This window comes from Podarcis gaigeae, assembly GCF_964106915.1.
Source record: "Podarcis gaigeae genome assembly, chromosome: 14".
NCBI lineage: Eukaryota > Metazoa > Chordata > Lepidosauria > Squamata > Lacertidae > Podarcis > Podarcis gaigeae.
The window spans coordinates 27,826,814-27,846,507 of NC_139690.1; the positions used below are offsets into that span (position 1 = coordinate 27,826,814).

The 19,694-nt window shown below is 40.0% G+C and overlaps 1 protein-coding gene across 3 annotated transcripts in view; it reads right to left on the minus strand.

Annotated features, from left to right (window-relative positions):
- Positions 1-291: 291 nt before the first annotated feature.
- Positions 292-19,694, minus strand: part of CTDSPL2 (CTD small phosphatase like 2) — a 39,682-nt gene continuing 20,279 nt past the window's right edge. For all 3 annotated transcript variants that reach the window (XM_083713201.1, XM_083713202.1, XM_083713200.1), the window contains 11 exons: positions 18,679-18,817; positions 16,586-16,735; positions 16,146-16,361; positions 14,680-14,758; positions 13,436-13,547; positions 13,141-13,227; positions 8,038-8,100; positions 7,871-7,950; positions 5,416-5,542; positions 4,555-4,650; positions 292-3,095 (listed from right to left, as the gene is read on the minus strand). In XM_083713201.1, the coding sequence (XP_083569327.1) occupies positions 3,030-3,095; positions 4,555-4,650; positions 5,416-5,542; positions 7,871-7,950; positions 8,038-8,100; positions 13,141-13,227; positions 13,436-13,547; positions 14,680-14,758; positions 16,146-16,361; positions 16,586-16,735; positions 18,679-18,817 (1,215 nt within the window). In that variant the 3' untranslated portion in view covers positions 292-3,029. The remainder of the gene's footprint in view (positions 3,096-4,554; positions 4,651-5,415; positions 5,543-7,870; positions 7,951-8,037; positions 8,101-13,140; positions 13,228-13,435; positions 13,548-14,679; positions 14,759-16,145; positions 16,362-16,585; positions 16,736-18,678; positions 18,818-19,694) is intronic.

Sequence of the window (19,694 nt, forward strand, 5' to 3'; positions counted from 1 at the left end):
AGTAGCATTTTTACATTTCCACTGAAAAGGGACAATGGGAATTAAAAATCAGACTTGCACCAACTTACAAAATGATACTTTAATATGTATTTACAGAGCAGCCTGCAATGGTTGATTTAGCTGTCCTAGGTAGGACTGTAGATTTCCCTACAATTTCTAATAATCGTTGTTGTAAAAGCTCACATTCTTTCTTCTTTTCTCTTTTCAGTGATCAGACATCACAGAACAGGTAGGTTGGTAATATGCACTGTGTCAGCTTCACGAAAAGCAGTGGGGTTTGTAATGGGAAAAAAATGGAAATGCACAAATGCTTCAGAAAGGTACTCTAAAGAAAATGCTGTACAGTTTTTCTTTAAGTCACCAAAAAATGTCCAACTATTTATTTGGTCGGGAGGAGGTTCTACTCACTTATTTGTGAACTGCAGAAAATAAAGAATCTCTCTGTACCTACCTTCCACCGAGGCAGGTACATTTTGCTCCCATCGCAGCTGCCATTATCGTGCTGCTGTCACCCCACTTTTAGCTGGTGCTTCTATCAAGCTGAAGAAACTCAGCCTGGGCAGGTGTCCCTGCAAAGCCTCCTCGGTCAACTTCTGTATCCAAGTGTGAACAGAAAGAGTGTGCTTGGGATGCCTCTTCCTAGAGATCACTGGGAAAAACTGCTGTGGGTTGCTAGCATTGGTAGGAGCAATAAGGGAGTGTTTCTTGGTTATCACTAGATGTATCTTTTCCTTAAAAAAAAAATATGTGGGAAATTTAAAACTTAACATTTTCAAAATCAAATGTATCTATATCCCTATTTTTAGCAAAACAGGAAGGGAGTGGTTACAGGGGTCACTTCTCTGCAAACACATACACATTTATAATTATATATGTATATATATATTAATATACATATACATATATATATATAATCTAGTATACATACATATATATGTATATACACATTTATATATATATATATATAAAATTAGTAACATTATGTACATTTTATTTCAATAAAGACGTTAAGACAAACAGCATAAAGATGTTCAGATGCCCTAAAGATAAATACATTTCAGAGATTCTCATTAAAATGAATTTGTATAATTTTCCTGCAAGCAAAATACCTTTAGCATTCTAGATAGCAAATGCCTTTCTTTCTTTCTTTTTCTTTCTTTCTTTCTGCAGAAAATCCACCAAAATTTTGTTTCAAATGAATAATGATTTTCCACAAAGCAGGCTTGCTCTACATGCTTACTTTTTTTTAACAGTTCAGTGACACAATGTGCTAGCTACATATACAACAGATAATATAGTAAGAAAACACTCAACCTGATGAAAAGTTAAAATCTTCATTAATACATTGGAAAAAGTTGATATAACTCATGCCTTTTAAAATCAAAAAATACAAAAATTAAATGTTTTCCTAAAAAGATTTTCCTTATTTTAAGGACTCATTTGAAAATGAAGCTGCGTGTAATTTGTACAATAAAATTGTACAAGTAAACAGGTAATATACATAAAAAATTAATTGACATACTTCTCAATTATCAGTTGTCCACCTTTAATTTCCAATACTGTACTTTCTTTAACAAGCATACAAAATATCAAACTTCTCTTTAGAAAAAGTGCCATTCTGCAACACCCTTTACACAAAAACAGCCCGAGCCTATGGCATGTCAATGCAGTTTAGAGGCAAAGCTTACTAACTTTTACAAATTTTTCCCTTCCATAAAAAGCCTCCTAAAAAGGAGATTACACTCCATTAAAAAAATATCAGCCTCTTTGTACAAGCTGCATTAGAGAACCAAGGCTTGAAAACCATTTCCATATAGCATAGAAAACCACTCTGATAGCATATCAGCTGCACTGGTGGCAAAGGAGTGTACTGAACCACAGGGTTATGCACAGTTACTGTGGTGGCCCTGTCCCTGCTAGGCAAGAAGTTTAGCGTTGATTGTAACAAGCTGCATAGCAGAGACACCAACCCACGCAATACAGTTTCAAATACTGAACTGCTCTCCACAATACTTCATTCTTGGAGGACACTGAAGGCAGAAGTAACTGAATTGCATTAGACCAAGCAAGCTCTCCCCAAGGACTTGTATTATGCACAGTAGACTCTGAGGTATTGATCCTTGTCCATCAGCCATTTGCACCACCACAATAGATCATCTCTGTCCAGAGTACATGCCATCACAATGGTTTAAATATTCTGAATATTAGTAATTCTTATATTTTTTCTTATCTAGCCAGTCTCTTGATTTTTTTTGAAAAGATTTCCACTACAGTAGAATATTACAGAAACAAAAAATATATATTTAAACGCAGATTTCTAAATGAAACTTACATGGAATAAAACTAGATATTTTTAAACAAATATACAGTATTCAGGCAGTCAAAGCAGGAAAATGGCCATTCAATTGTATAATAAAAAACTAATAAAACTTGGCTATTCCCAGAAAAACTATGAAGCCGCCTCAACTAAAAGGAATGCATAATGAAATTCTAAACTCTAATACAAGTCAAAAATGTAAGAAGGTTATAAACCTTAACAGGAAAAAAAAAAACATTTACTGGCCATTCCTGTTGAAATGAGAATCTTAAAAGTAACACGAAGTGGCTATAAACCCACTTAGAGAGCACCGAACAGAGAGAAAAGAAAAAGAGTCCATTTTCAATCTCTGTTATTTCATAAAATCCTGTGTGTGTGTTTATAGGTCAAACTGCTGGTGGCAGAAACAGAATTCTTTAAAAACGGCAGATGTCCTGTACATAAAAAAAATTATTGGAGTTGCACTAGTTCTAAAGACGCTTCTGTTCTAGCCTACCTACTGTATGGATTCCATTTGGCGAATATTATTATATAAAGTTCTTCTGTAACCCTTGATTATTGTTGGGCACCAGAGATAAGAAAAGCGAGACAGGGTACAAAAATGCAAAAATTTCAACAGTAATGGCAATGTTTTTGTTTTAGTCCAAAATGAAAAGAAAAAAAAAGGTCCTGCATTTTCTTCTCCTTCAGCTACCTGGCAAAGCATTGGTGTTTAGTCAGGGGGTAGTAAGTCGTGCAAGCGAAATCTGTCTCTGATGTGAGGTCGAACATCTTCATTCTAAAAAGAAGCAAGGAAGGAAAAACCAGTAACTTCCATGTCTCACATGTAAGAAACAGCGCTCCACTTGTAAGTGCAGAGTAGTTCTCCATCACAGCAGAAGAAAAGATGTCAACAGAGATTCTAATTTTCAACTGCTCACCTGCAGTTTTCCACAATTCCCTTTTATTCAAATGTTATGCCTAAACCTACTTCTATGCAGAATTTCCAAGTACACTGACTTCTTGCATGCATGTAAAATCCAGCGAATGATTTTGCTGTTGTTCCTCTCCAACCCAATTCCAGAGACTCAAGGCAGCTCCACTAATCTAGCCATCCTCTGCAAAATTCCACATTGCTCGGCCTCCTGAAAGCGTTCATCCTTGAGCTTTGGCAGACTTTACATTTACTAATGCAGAAGCTATAGCAGGAACGGGGAACCACCAACCCATGTGCCAAATTGGAACCTGTGCTGGGCCACATTAAGCCAGGCAGGCTAGAGGTTCCCCGCCTCTGCTCTAGCTTCTTATTCCCAAACCACATCAACCTGCCCCACACCTAATGAGACATGCAGCATCAGGTGTGGGGCAGGTGCACAAAGTGCCAAACCTTAGAAGTGCACGCCTGATTGCTACCACCACCAATTGGTGAATGGGCACTTAAAAAGCTAAAGGTAAAGGGACCCCTCATCATTAGGTCCAGTTGTGGCCGACTCTGGGCTTGTGGCACTCATCTCACTTTACTGGCTGAGGGAGTCGGCGTACAGCTTCCGGGTCATGTGGCCAGCATGACTAAGCTGCTTCTGGTGAACCAGAGCAGCGCACGGAAACGCCATTTACTGTTCCGCTGGAGCGGCACCTATTTATGTACCAGCACTTTGACGTGCTTTCGAACTGCTAGGTTGGCAGGAGCAGGGACCAAGCAACAGGAGCTCACCCCGTCGCGGGGATTTGAACCGCCGACCTTCTGATCAGCAAGTCCTAGGCTCTGTGGTTTAACCCACAGCGCCACCCACGTCCCTCTGAATGGGCACTTAGAGCAAGCCAAGTTCCCCATGAGGAATTCCATAGTGCAGCCAACCCCACAAGAAAGCAGAAGTCAATGACTATCAGCTGACATATGCTAACTTCAAGCACCATGGGACTTGTTGTACTACTGAGCTCCCCAAACTGAACTCCACAGGGAGTTGAAAGGGCTTGCAAAGAGCAGAGGAAAAGCTCCTTACAGACAGCCCTGCTAAGTGTTTTGAAGTGCCCGTGATCAGCTGATCAGTGGTGCTGAAATCACTGTGCAGAAATATTTGCAAACCCTGCATGATGATCTGGAATCCCAAACAATGTTTTTTTTAGGGAAGGCTTTTTACATCAACATCAGCATCCTGAATTATGCCCAGAAAGCAACACAGGGCCACTACACTTGTAATGCTATCAGGCTTTAAGAGGAAAAATTCTATCAAAAGATTAATCACTGAAATACATACCATTTCTACAAGTTTCTCCAGAAAAGGAATCAATTTTAGGAGCTCATTGTCATTTTTATCCATGAACCAGCTCTCTATAGGAATTCCATTTGAAAGCTAGAAAAAGCAAAATATCAGAGGCAAGTTTAATTATTTATATATTTTTATTTAAATTTCTAAACCCACCCTTCATTCAGCTCACAAGGCATATTATAATTAAATACATGCAATTAAACAGGCCAACACCAGACATATGGTCAATTGACAAGAATTTCTGAAGCGAGTTCAGGCAAGTAGCAATGCCATCTTACTGTGAGTTTCATTTTTGGCAATTCCCCTATGAGCCCAACAGTTCCCAAATATGAAAAGCTGTAACGGTGGGAAAGAAGGCTGGGGAAAGCAGTTGGACACTTCAGTGCATTAAGTGCATCTTGCCTTACTACAGATTGTAGCCACAATCAATACAGTGCAACTTCTATTTCTGTCAACGAATCATATCAACACTTTGTTTCCTCTCCATTCCAGAGATTTCATGCTTAATGCTGAAACATCCTGGCCCCTAATCCAGGAAGGCGTGTGAGGGCAAATCTCTTAACATGACCAAAACTAATACAGGATAAGGTCAACAGCAGAGTCCTAACTCTGATTCAACCACATAATTTTACATAAGTACACTTTTTCAGTATTTATCATGAAATACTGTGGTCGCAAACTGCCCTTCAAATTGTAACATACCGTATACGTTTTGTGGTGAATTAGGCACTTGCCCCCACATGCATAAACAAAAATCATGCTTTTTTACTTGCTGAGGCTACAGATGAAGTTACGTTAGTTAGCATCTGTTTTGTCTGCAAAGCCAGCTGCGGAGAAAAAAACACTCACCTGATAGGCAAAGGCTTGTGGTGAATTGTCAATAATAATAGTTTTTGAGAGATCTCTACCAAGGATATTTAAATCCTTTATGTAGTTTCCTTGTACACAAACACAATGCTCACGGAAAAGTCGATGCCTGTATTTGGTTAAAAGAACACATTCAGATTACATGGAGAAAAATGTATATGAAGCAAATGCTGCTTTTTATAAGATTTCCTCCCTTTCATGGGATTTAATGTTAAGAATTGTCTTTTTATTAAATGGTAGTTTTTTGGTGTGTGTGGTGTTATATCTATTTGAAAAATAGATGTTAAAAACACAGCTAAAGGTTGCTTTTTCTTGGCTGAAAAATAGGTTTTAAATTCTCTGCAGTACAATATATTTACCATATATATATATCACGCAAAACCAAACAAGGCCTTGTGTTCTTAATGATTAATTTGACCAGGAGATGGAGCACCTGTGCTGTTAACTATGGAAGAAAATCAGGCAATGATGAAGTGTTTTTACAATGATCCCGTAACATTTGGAGTGAACCCAAAGAAAGCCAAGCCTCAACTGCCATCTTTCACGCACAAGTCCACCAGGAGAATTCAGTTGTTCTTCTTATGTTGTTATAGTTTTCATGTTTGAGCCTAATTTATTTGTATTGATTTAATTTTTACTATAATCTGCCAAAAGAACTTTTGTTATTGTGTGGGATATAAATATTATGAATAAATAAAACAGGACAGCTCATCTTCAGGGTTCCAAACATCCAAGTGTGTCTTCCTTCAGAATAGTACACGCTATCAGGCCGACAGACCCCTCCCCCCAAGTTTCTGTTTTTCCTTCCCAATATTTCAACATTCTGTGGCTCCTGGACACTACTGAGCATGCCCAGCAAACATTTGGGAGTTTTTCTTTTTTGCTTTTAAAAATGTTTTGTACTTCTGCATACCTCGGGGTTCACCCAAGCGTGCCGATACCTCCCTCCTGTTCCTCAGTAGCCCAATTCTGTCTGCACTCAGCCACATGAGTTCACTATTAGAAGGAACAAGTGGGACCTGCAACAAAATGTTGCATCATTAACATGAGTGCTTCTCTTAAGACTTCCAGTCAGTCACATATTTTTCCAGGATACTAGGTGCTGCTAGGGACTCAAGCAAGTCAGTCTACCCCACCCCCCATTCCAGGCCAACTGAGTATCCTATTTTTCATTTACCAGTACAGTCCCTCATATATGTAGGAAGTGCTACCTCATTGGCAGGTAGTCCCATTTTTCTCCCATGTGGACCCTTCAGGTGATGCTGGACTCCAACTCCTGGCACCCCCAGCAGCTAATCAATGGTCAGGGATAGGGATGATGATGGTCAGGGATGGTAGGAGCTGTAACCAACCACATCCAGAGGGCCCCCACAGATTTCCCACCCCTGCACTAGACCATCTGAGTTGCTACCACATATATGAATAAAATGGATAATCAAATCCTCCAATAGCAAACTCAAGGGGATTGAGTGATGACAGAGAATTGAAGCCAAAATGGGGTCACTGAGAATCAAGAGGAATATTTTAAAATGCTTAGTGATCCCTAAAGTATGCAGAAATACAACACTTTAAAAAACATCCTGTGGCGATCACACAGGGTCCCCAGACGTTTGACAGTCTATTGATCCCTGTGCCACCACTGTGATTGCCTCCTCGCTGCCACCAACCCGTTTCTCTCGGGTACACATGGAGTCCAGACAGTTGTTAACATTAACAAATAATCAATTTATTTTATAAGCATGAACAACAACTTATAAGCATGTTCCTAACAACTTCAAACTGATTATCCCAACTATCCGACTCCACCTAACAGTTCCTCTCACTCTCTCACATTAAAACTAGACCAACCCACAAACGTATCCTCCCTCTTCCTTCTCCAACTCCCCACTGACTTCCAAACAACTCCAACAATAACTCCTCCCCTTGGGTTCCCACTGGCCAATCACTTCACACTCATTTAACCCTTTCCTTATGACCCACCTAGGAGGGCAAATGCCACCCCCACCCCGGAACATAAGAGTCCAATGAGAACTGAGCATGCCACCAGTGGTCACTGCAAGCTGCTATGGAACGCTGACGTAATTTGGTAAAGAAAACTAGGAAATGGAAGTCTGGGATGGGCAGAAATGGAACGAACTGGCCTGCTTGAGCCCCTCAGAACTTGGGGAAGGTATGGCTGGCAGGTGGGAACCCTGAACATGAGCACTCAGTAGAGCCTGAGGAGACACTGCAGCATTCTGTTGCAGGCACCCATTTGTTGTTGTATTGTTCAACGTTTCCAAGGTTTCAAAATAACCTGTTTTCAGCGTTTTATCTGTGTTTCCATGTGTATTCAGATATGATAACTAAAATACACTCAGGTTGTACATCATAATAGTGTATGCTGCAATTCTGATTAAAAAAGAAATAACAGCCACCACTTGGTCATCAAGCTTACCTGACCAGTTGCTTTTTGGGGTCTAGTATGTTCAGCAATTTGTCTGCATATACTTTCTTTGAAGCAGTAAAAAGAATGATCTGAAAATGAAGGGAGGACATTGTTATTATCTGTTCTACTGCTGAAGGCTAAGATAATCATACAAGATCCAAATTAAGTTCCTTTACCTCGTAGATTTGGGACATACGCTCCAAAAATTCTCTGAAGAATGGTCTTAATCTCACATAAACCTAGAACAAAAAGAAAAAGCAATTTTAAAATACACAGAATACAATAGGGACATTTTGCTTCAAATGGCAGGGGTTTCTGAAACTATAGTTGGTGGACAGCAGTGAAAATTTACAGTAAAATACTTATTATATTCAGTAATTGAAGAAGAAATAGTAATGCTAGAGAGGGTGTAAAATTCTTATTACTGTTTGCTTGTATAATTGGAAAACAAAACAAAACAACAAACAACTCAGTTATTGTTTGGTTCGTATGTTAGTTTGTCCATATGTTTTATGATAAATCAATAAAAATTACTATTACTACAACTCACTCAAAAACTTGTAGCATCATCTCTTGCACTTGATACAATGGCAATTGTACCAGGCAGTATCTTATTTTTATTTATAAGAATATTTATAAACCACCAACACATAAAAAGTATCAAAACAGTGTACAGTAAAATCATCATAAAAGTTTTAAAATCTTAAAATTATAGAATCATAAAATACAGAACACTTTGTCTCACCAAAACTGCATCAAATTAATTTTCTACAAACAAGTTTTCCGCAGGCAACAAAATACCAGGATTGTAGGTGCCTGGAACAGTGTTCCAAATTACTGAAAGCCTTGGTATGCTATTTCAGCAAGTTCCCCTATACGGAAAGCCATGGTATGTGGAGAAACTAAAAAAGTATGGGATAACTGGGACAATCAGGAAAGCTTCTCCAGATAAGCACAGTACATAAGGAATAAGGCAGTCCCTTCAGGTGACCTGGTCCCAGGTCATTTAGGTTTATACACCTTTATAATACATTGAGCTTAGTTCAATAATGTACTGGCAGCCAGTGCAGAGCTTTCTTCATCCGTGTAATATGCCGTGTTCCATCAACAATTGGGGTGCAGCATACTGCACTAGCTATAATTTCTGAACCAACCTCTAGAGCAGCCCAAAACAGAGTGTGTAGTTCAGTCTAGAAGGTGAGCAAGGGCAGTACTACTGTGGCCAAACTATCCCTCCTGGCATAAGTGTGTACAGGATGGAAGCCTTAGCTGTACTCTGTAGCTTCCACAAGAATGTTCCTCAGCAAAGATCCCTGTTTAAAGCAGGGATGTGCCACCATTTAGCTCACAAAGGACACATGTGGGTGGTTAGCGGCTGCATGCCTGTGGGCAAGGCTGGTGCTGGCTGGGACTGGAGAAAAGGAGAGCTGAATGAAGTGCACCCCGGGGCCCAAGGGTGCCTTCATTATGTATCTTAGGTGCCAGGCAAACACATTCTCCTTCTCCCAGGCCTTTGGCTAATTAAACAATCTATGGCCTTTAAAACTATATGGGGTGGGAGGTATTGCTTTAGTTTGTTACTATGTTATGTATTTTTGTGCTTTTATATTGCAAATCACCCTGTGGTCCTTAGATGAAGCTAAAAAGCAACCCATTGCAGCAAATTGGGCTCAATATATGGAAGAGATACAGCAGCAGATCCTTTGCTGTTCATCTGCTTTGGTGCCTGGGGCAAGTTATGGTGGGAAGGGCCACCTGTTTTGTATGCAGAAGGTCCCAGGTTCAATCCCCAACATCTCCAGGTACAACTGGGAGAGAAAATACTGAGTTCAGCAGACGAACTGTCTAAGTCTAAGTCAGCTTCCTATGTTCTGGTGTTCCCAAGTTATCCCCAGGCGCCTTCCTCCCTATGTAAACAGCATGCCCCAGTCTGGCAAACAGCTCTTTAGCAGGGTATGGGAAGAGTGACTGCGATGTGGAGGAAGGGATAACTCTCCCTGAATACCTTCCAGTCCATGCAAATTGTGCTCCCTCAGGTGGGTGGGGGATGAAATTCAGCAGTGAGGGTGGATTGAGTGCCTGTGGTGAGTCACACTGAAGAGCATGAGAAGGTTGCTCTCTAGTGAACTAAAGAGAAGTCTTATTCACTGATTAACAATCCCTTCATCAGAACCTCTGCAAGTGCCAATACAAGTTATTAGTACCCAAGTGTGTACTGAGTACTGACTCATAGAATCACGGAGTTGGAAGGGACCCCCAAGTGCCATCTAGTCCAACCCCCTGCAATGCAGGAATTGGTTTCCATCCAGAAGAATAAACAATATTTGGCTGCAAAGTGGACAAAGTTCTTGGGTTCACATTATTTCCAGTTGGTGTCAATAATTTAAGACAAGCTATCAATATGTCTCTGTCTAAGGGAAAAGCACAAATGCTAAAGGAGTGAGCAAGGCCTTTAAAAAAACTTCAACTCTAGACAGTTGCTATATTTTAGGATACTTAATTCTATAGTATCTTTCAGTGCCCAACTTGCTTTACAACTCTCATTTGCCTTCAAAACCACACTGAGAAACAAATTAAGCAGATCACCACTTCCAAAGGTCCACATGACAGAGAATTTAAACCCCATACTGCCTTCTTGAATCAGTACTGTCACAACAGGCCTTTGCAATCAACAGAAGATGATCATTAAAAAGGGTGGGGAGAGCAAAAGAGTGAACTTGCATGGTCTCAGTCATTCTTTGCACAGTTAAGTAACTACTTGAACCTTCCTTCCTATTATTATTAATTAAATTTTTAGTCACCAACCCCAAAACCTCCTGATGACTTACAGTAAAATAGTTTAAAACATCAAATAAGCAAATACAACCTGTAAGATAAATACAGCAGAACCAAGTTTTTAACAAAGCAACAAACTAATAACAAAATCCACTCCTCAAGTATGGACACAACCCCCATTAATATTAAAAAAAAATCGAGCTACCCTGGCACAAACATTAAGGGCACCAACTGAGAAGAAGATAGTAAACTGCCTGGGAGGAAAGACAGGTATTTGCCTGCTGCCACAAAGACTGGTGCCAGGGGAGCATCTCTGGAGAAAGTACCCCAGAAATGGGGGACAACCACAAAAAAAGTCTCTCTTGTTGCCATTCTGCTTTTCAGCAAGATCTTGGAGGAAGTCTTCTGGATGACCAAAGGACCCAGATAAGCACAAGCTTGGCTGCAGTAATGGACCACATCACTACAACACTTGATCATCATTGTGACCATTTGCACAAAATTAGTTCTAAATAAATTATGTAGCAAATAAAGAGGACTCTGGTCCACAAAAGGCTTTTGATTGTTTTTGCCTTTTGGAGTTTGACTGAATAATGGTTTTTCAGAGACTAACAATAATATTATGAAGCTGACACTTCACACTTCCTTGCCATATTCACTGGGCCCATATCAAAATAGAAGAAATGACACTCAAGCGTCATAGGGGCAAACTCTGTTTATCTATAGCCATAGATGGCCGTGACTGCAATTTCAAGCATACTTGGAAACTGGTTTCCCCTCAAAGCAATGAAATGTACTTCCATATGTGAGCATTTGGCTTGGGAGGCAAAATGCTTAAGGGTTAGGACCAGGTCTGGAACATTTACAGCTGCAATTCTTAACTTGCTTACTCTGGAGGAGCTTTTTATGAGACTGGCAGTGGAATAAGTGGATAGAGGATTACAAAGCTTGAGGTACAGAGGTCACTAAACTCCTAACTAAATGTCCAAGTTTGCAAAAATCAAGTTTTATGGTGCTAGCCCTGTGCTAGGCAGAAAAGGACTGCCAAGAAACCAATCACTCAGTCAATCATTTTATTTGTATGCCGCCTTTCCAAATTTAAAACTATGCTCAAGGCAGCTTACAACATATTAAAAAATTGCATAACTACTAATGTAACAAAAGTAGTTATAAACACTAAACAAAATATCAAAACTATTGAACACTTTCCACTTTAGGATTTTTATTTTGGATTTTACAATTTAACAGCAACAGCAACAACAACCCCACCCCAAACAACACCCCCTAAACAATAGCCCAGCCCATGAACCAAGGAGGGGTTTGTAAAATTGGAACTCTACATTTATTCCACCCTAGACTCAAATGTGTTGTTACTCACTTCAGCAATATTTATATAAAGAAACCTCATAAAGTAGTGTTTACTTCTCAGCTGTCCTCAGCAAGATGTAATATTGGCAAGCCACAGAAAAGATGATGATGCTATCAGCCAATTTTCAGCTCTTGTTTTTACTATCCAAAATATTCTAAGGTAACTTCCTAACTTATCTAATTAAAGAGGAAGCTGAACATTGGTGTCACTAAACATTATTTCTTCTGGGGAAAGGAAATACCTCATTTTAAGCCTCAGAATTTTGGAAGGTTTTACAGAACAAAAAGACAAAATGGAAGTTTTAAAATTAGGGTAAAATACCTGGACAAGTGTCCATTTAAGGTGCCTGGTGTCATTCTCCAAAGATACTACAGAGGAGTCCAATATCATGCAAATTACATGAAGGGAAGCTGTTGCTACTCCCAGGTACATCACACAATAGGGACCTGAGAACAACAGCCGGGGTGAGTGCAGCATTTTTGGCAGTTGCTGGAACACACCTCCAACTCTTCCTCTTTCCTCTGTTCTTCACTGACCGAACTGTTGTACACACAGTAGATGGAAGCTAAGAATATGTTGTGAAGCACAACCAACAGCTAGCAATCTGGTAGTCTCCATCAACAAAAGCAACTCCTGCCACACAAGCAGCACCTAACTATGAAGGAAGAGATGGATCTGCACAAGTTATTCCCAGGTCTGTATTTTTAATCCCTTCTGAGCAGAATAGCATGGGTCGATTTTACTCAGGCAAGGCAGAAAAGCAAGTCTGCACTAAGCTCTTCTGTAGTAAAATTATTTAAGCTTCCAGAACTCCTGCCTCCACCTGCTGGCAGGGAGAAAAGCTGCCACATAGAAAGACAGCTAAGAGGAAGCCTTCTGGCTTCCTCATGCTTGAGCTCTTTACAAATAAATGAAAAGGAAGTGTAAAAGTATGCAAGTGTACAAGGAAGAAGCAGTGTGTCACAATACATCTAATATCTGAGGACGTGCCTGACAAAATTTCAAAGAATGTAATCAATACTGCTTAATTGCCAATGTTCCAGGGTGGCAAGAAGACACCATGTGCATGACAAGTGTTTGCCCATTTAATTTATATAAGCAGTTTTATACTTCACCGGAACGTGGTTTTGATTACCTGGTAAATGACATCTTGGAAAAGGACTGGAAATGTGAGTGCAGCATCTTCCAGTTCATTTAGACTACAGTGGACTAGTGTTTCATCCTATAAAGAATTAAGAAATGAGATGACTTAGAAGGCAGGTAGAAATAAAGTATGCTCGAAAATGAAGCCCTCCCACCTGCAATTTGTACAGCATACATCTCTCTCTCTCTCTCTCTCTCTCTCTCTCTCTCTCTCTCTCTCACACACACACACACACACACACACACACACCTTTCTATCATAACTAATGCCAATATGTATTCCTTACCAAGTCTAGAACTAAAGAAAATTCTGGTGTGCTTCTCGTTTTCAATGGAAGAGCAGGCTTCCGATTAAGTTGTTCTTCTGTTAGTGGTGGAACATGTTTGATGAAGTAGTACCTAGAAGAAAGGCAAACCAATATACGGTTTGGTAATTTATTACAACTGCTGCTTTACAACTCTTGGGACAAATTTGGAAAGCAGCCCTGGCAGGCTAATGTAATGGACCACCAGGGCAGTAAGAAGACATCTTCAGCAATCCCAGTCCCCACTGGATGCAGGATGGAAATAGACACATAACTAATCTGGGAAGCCCTGGAAAACTTTCCTGTATGATTCAATGGGATGTGGCGTGCGTGTGCAATTGTAATGTTTTGGGATCAAATGAAGGTGTTTTGAGATAAAACCTTTTTAGTCACACAACTAAGGACTGCTGATTTTTCTTTTACCAGCAGGTCTTTTTTTTTTTTTTTTTTTTTGAATAAACGTTTTATGTACATACAGGCAGATCCCCATTTACATGGGGGTACATTCTGAGGCATCGCAAGCACCAGCGGGATGATATAAACCCACCCCATTCTACTCCACCCCCTTGCAGTGCCGAAAATTGTGCGCCTGTCAGCAGTCATGCACGTGCTGATCATGTGCAAATGGGGAAGTACCTGTATCTAAGTGGGAGCTGTAAGTGTTGCAGCAGCGTGGCATGCTCCTGCTCAGGGTTCTAGACAGCTGACTTGGCTCTCTTCCAAGATATTCTATTCTATTACACCCCGCCCCCCCCAGTTTACCCCCCCCCACCAGACATCAATAATTCTGTGACCAGTAAGCATGCAGTCCTCACTGGGTTGTTTTTTTTCAAATGCCTCCATACATTTTCCTTTTTTCCCCCTTTTCATTTCTGCAAACCATATGGTTCCCTTGAGCACATCAATACCTCTTCTTTGTTTCTCAGCAGCCAAGTTTGGGCCATACACTTGTCAGTGCTCACTAGCTGAGTTTGTAAACTCTGCTGAAATCAATTTTGATGAAGAGCATTATAAAGAGGGTTCAAATAAATAAATGTTGATTTTACTGCTATGGCTCTACAACTGAGGCTTGTAGAACTGCTGCAGTATTGTGCTCAAAATAAATGTTAAGTACTGTTAAGTGTCTTCAACACTGACTCACAAAGCTAACTAAGAGGGCAAAGTATTTTATTTCTCAAAATGTCATTATCTAGAATTACAAAGTGAAATCAAACATGAACACATACGGATCAAAAACTTCCCAGTCTTCCTCATAGGCACCTTCCGCATGAGCTGATGAGTAACCACTGTCCGGAGATACTGGTGCTAATAAACACAAAAGCTCCTCATTAGTTCATCTGAAGAGGGGAGGAAGGCTCCAGTTAGCAGCTAAGTGGAATATTCAATGATCAAAATATTTCTAGTCTCCATTTTTGCCTTAAATTACATTTGATCACATTTTAAGGATTGATTATTTTTTTTAGTCTGTTCTATTTAATCTGTGTAAGCTTCCATCAGTCCTGGTGTGGGGGAGAGGTAGGATATATGTAAAAATGTAATACTACTAAAGTAATTAGTGGGATCCTCCCCAGAATGGTCCTACTTATAACAGTTTCACCTCTAATAACAGCTTTTATCAATCTATTAAAGTCTTAAATGCTAAGTTTCAAGTGTCAGCTATAATTTCATTTGAATGTTACAACAGAGCATAGTTAATGACACACTGAAACTAGAATGTACAAACGTAAGACAGAAAAAACCACCATCTATTTCTTCGGCTACACTCTCATCCACCAAAGAGTTATTCCCTTTGGTTTTCTTTTCTTTCTTTGGCACTAAGACACTCAATGCAATTACAGTGGTACCTTGGGTTACAAACATTTCAGGTTACAAACGCTTCAGGTTACAAACTCGGCTAACCTGGAAGCGTCACTTTGAGTTGAGAACTTTGCCCCAGGACGAGAACGGAAATCGTGTGCCGGCGGCGCAGCAGCAGCAAGAGGCCCCATTAGCGAAAGCACGCCTCTAGTTAAGTACAGTTTCAGGTTAAGAACTCACCTCTGGAACAAATTAAGTTTGTAACTAGAGGTACCACTGTATTTAGTTCTATGTTGTGAAACTCCCTCCTCACAGAGGTGCACCTGGCATTATATATCTTTCAGTGAAGGCAGAAGATATACCTCTTTCCCCTGGCTTCTGACATTTGAGTTGTACATTTTTAAGACCCACATTTTTTCTGTGATTGTAAGGTGTTTTCAACTGTTTTCAACATGGTGTTTTTATTGTTGTAACCCACCCTGGGACCTTAGTGTGAAGGGTGGATAAATAAGAATGACAGTAATAACAACAACAACAATAACAATGATTGTTAATTCATGCTCAGGTAAACTAGATTTGCACCATTCCCATTCAAAATTGCAGAGCACTGTTCAACAGAATAAGTCCAGATAAAAGCTTCTCTGCTCCTGCAGTCCATGGCTAGAGAAACGCTTGGAGTATCTCAAGGAAGGGAAGTTTAGGACATCATTCTTTCCCAACAAATCAAGGAAAGGTAGCCAGGTAGCAGACAGCACAACCATGCTGGTCATGGAGAATCTTGTGTCCCTGAGCCATTTGGTTCAGAAGAGTGAGGGCGTACCCCCCCAACCCCCCAAAATTAGTCATGTACATAAGATTTAAAAAACAACCACACCAAAATATGCCTGGTTCTTACCAGTGAGAGGAGGCAAATCACGATCAGTTACATCCTCTACTTCCTCCAAGCCATTGTTGATCGTTGATCTGACTTGCACTGCTTGGCTAGTATATGATGCTCCATTGGCTGAAGTTGCAGTGCTAGTGATAATCTCATCCACCTGCTCCATATCAAGCTGCTTCACTATTTCTTCAGCTTCAACAGCTTGCCCCGGAGAGTCTGAGCCGGCTGTCCCTGAAATGATGTTTTCAGTTCACAGATTGCTATTGCACTTAGGTAAGAATTAACATTCTTATTTCATTTTTAGCTTCAGAATCTTTAAATATTTTTTTAAAAAAGAGTAATCAAAACATACCTCTCTTTTGCCCAGCATTGAGACAGGAGATTACTTTTTCTAAATTGCTATTTTATTTTTAAGTGTATATAACACATTAAACATAGGTTTGCATAATACTTGCCATTTTTATTTGCTGGTGAGAAAAAATTGAAGACGGGAGAAAATATGGTCCCCAGTAAAGTAGTCCGTGGAGGGCTGCCGGTTGTGGGATTATCTTCCAATTTTCCATTTTGCCTAACATGCTGGTTTGTCATTTCATAATTTCCAGCTTCTAGAATGCAGACACAAAACATTTGACTTGACAGTCTTGTACAATGCTCACATTGTTCCTGATGTCATTTTTACTACATAGGTTGGAATGACCAAGTCACACAGTATCTTCAAGTAAATTTCCAGGGCCAGAACAACACATTTTGCTGCCTGAGGCAGACTTCTCCTTGCAGCCATACTGGAGGCGAAAGGGGAGCTGGCATTACATCCAAACACAGTCAATACGTATGAGTAGCAATAGCAATATTTTTCTTTCTTATCAGGATTTCAGTAGGCAATATTTTCAATCCATACAAACACATGCTTAGTTCAACAAATACTTATTTCAGCAGTTTAATCCTCTTAAAACTGGAACAAGAGGTTTCTGCGTTTGTTTTACAGTAAAAAAAAAAAAAACCCTGCAATTAAACACCAGAACAGCCACTCAATATCTAGGAAACCCATAGAGCTGATGAGATTAAGGCAAATCCTGTGGCCTGCAGTCTTCAAGGCAGTAAAGCAAGCAGCATCACAATTGGTCACCTCTGACTACCAAATCCCTATTAAAGATACAGTTATTTGCTCACAACATGTATCCAACAATACACAGTGGCTGCTTGCACCATAATCTATCTGGAATATCAGATAAGATACTAAAGTCAGACACCCACCCACCCGCAGGCTCTGTCCACTCAGTTGTCAGGGCCTTCTTAAATATGGAAGGGAAAGGGAACTGAAGGGTCAGTTTCCCTCCCACCCAAGGTAAGAACAGCTCAATTTGCATATTATTGCCTAGTGGAGCAGCCAACTCACCCAACTATCCTCTCCTTCCTAAGGGAAACTAATACTGTTTTATTTCTTTTCTTAAGTGATCCATTTGTGTAAAACAAAAATGCAGTTCAGCATGTTAAGCATTAACTATCCCCAGTGCAAACAATATAGCCCGTTTCATTGAAGGAGGAAAAGGAGCGGGTGATCCTGCTAACTATGCAGCTACAAGCTATGCAAGAGTGCTCTGCTCCATTGCCAGACATCATTAACCACTACAGTGTAGGTGGGGTGGGGTGGGGTCAGCCAACGTGCTGCCCTCCATATGTTGTTGGACTTCAACTCCTATCAGTTCTAGTCAACATGACCAATGGTCAAGGACAATGGAGCTGTAGCCCAAGATTTGGAGGGCACCATGTTGGCTACTCTGTCAAGAGGTTTGAGTGGACACGCATCACATTTCAAACCCTAGTTCAGTAAGGCAAAACACTCTTTTAGCTTTTGTTTCTAACAAAATAAATAATTCTGGATTCTAAGAGAAGTTTAATTAAGGAAGTTCATGGAAATATGGTTTTGTTTTACCTTCTACCTACAGCAGACCCCCGCCCCCAATGTCCCCCAAAATCTTCTCTGGACAACGTTTGATGCTGTGCAGGGGGCTGCTGTGGGAGGGAGAAATCCTCCCGTACCATGCATGGATCCTAAGATGGTAACAAAATGAAAATCACAGCCCATCCCTTCCTTCCGTCAGGAGTCCTCCCTGCCCTTGTAATATTGTTCAGGATGGCCAACCAATATACTCTGCAGAGGCTACTGTGGGTGGGGGTCACAAGTAACTTGGGGGGGGGGAACAAGGGAGGAAAGGAGGGGACTGCAAACTTTTCTTCTGTGAATTTTCTTAAACTAACTTCTCTAAGGACCCAACCATTTTGACTTATGTCAGATTGGGCTACTGTAAGCATCAAGAAAAAATACTGCAATGTATTTTACACAATAAAGGCAATAGGTTTACTTCTAAACCACCCAAATAAGTTGGTTTTAAATATTTATATGCTGCCCAATAACCAATGTGCACTCCTGGCACTGCAGGCTCAAATTTTCTCTTCCATGAAACCAGGACACAAAATCTTAATTACTTCAATGGTGTAGAAAGACCAAAGGCTTCATAGAAGTCACTTGAGTAGAATATTTACAAACCTCCATTCACTTGACTTTTCCGCCTAACTCGAGAAATCTGTTTGTTAGGTTTTTCTCCTGTTCGAGGAGTGGATGTAATCAAGTTGTCATCTATATCACGTTCAGTTCTACTCCTCTTTGCAGGATGTTCTCTTTCATCCTTAAAGAATAAAACATAAACAATTTATTATCTGATATGTAGGTTACTAACAAACTTTCTATGCCCTTTAAAAAAACTGATCCTCACTTTTATGCTCATGGTGGTGGCACTGTTAGCATCTACCACATTTTCGTTTCCACATCTCTCATTTCATAAAAGTCAGCTCTGACTGTTTTGGCAGAAAATATGTCATAAAAGGCTGAAATAAAGGGGCCCTTCAGTTGAAAGCAAGTGAAAGCTGCACAGGTCCCATCCCCACCTGGGACAAAAGTGTGGTTGGGTGTGTTGGTTTCTTGTGTGTGCTCAAAGACTCAAGTTGGAACCTTCAAAGTCCAAAAGCTTTGTTAGTTTTTTTAAAAAAATATTCCTCGTACTTATACAGCTCTATAGAAAAATGCAATTATAGAAATTGTTACACTATAGGAGGGAAGGGAGAAATAGAAGGATCAAACTTCTTTCTTTTCAACACTTGTATTCTAAGATTTTAATACCTGTATGAGGACTGGCTGCTTTTTTACCTATATTTGAGGTACTACAAACTGAAATTCTCTAACAACCTAAAATGTTGCCTTTAAAAGTCTCCCAAAATCACTGCTTGGAGCTTTGTGGAAAGTTATTACTGGGAAACACATGGCTCTACTAAAGTATGAGCTTTTTACAAAATGTCCTGCTTTCTTGTGTGAAACAAGAATAGGGTGGATGAGGAACTTTCTCTCTTGAGATAATCCCAATTAAAGTCTGCTCCATTGTCACCAACCTGAATGATGGAAATTTCCCAGGAAGTTTCCATTCTTATCACTGAGAAGACATGCTGAATCACTTTTCCAGCACCCTGGGAGGAATTCATCTGCACACTCTTCTTATTGTTCCATCAACA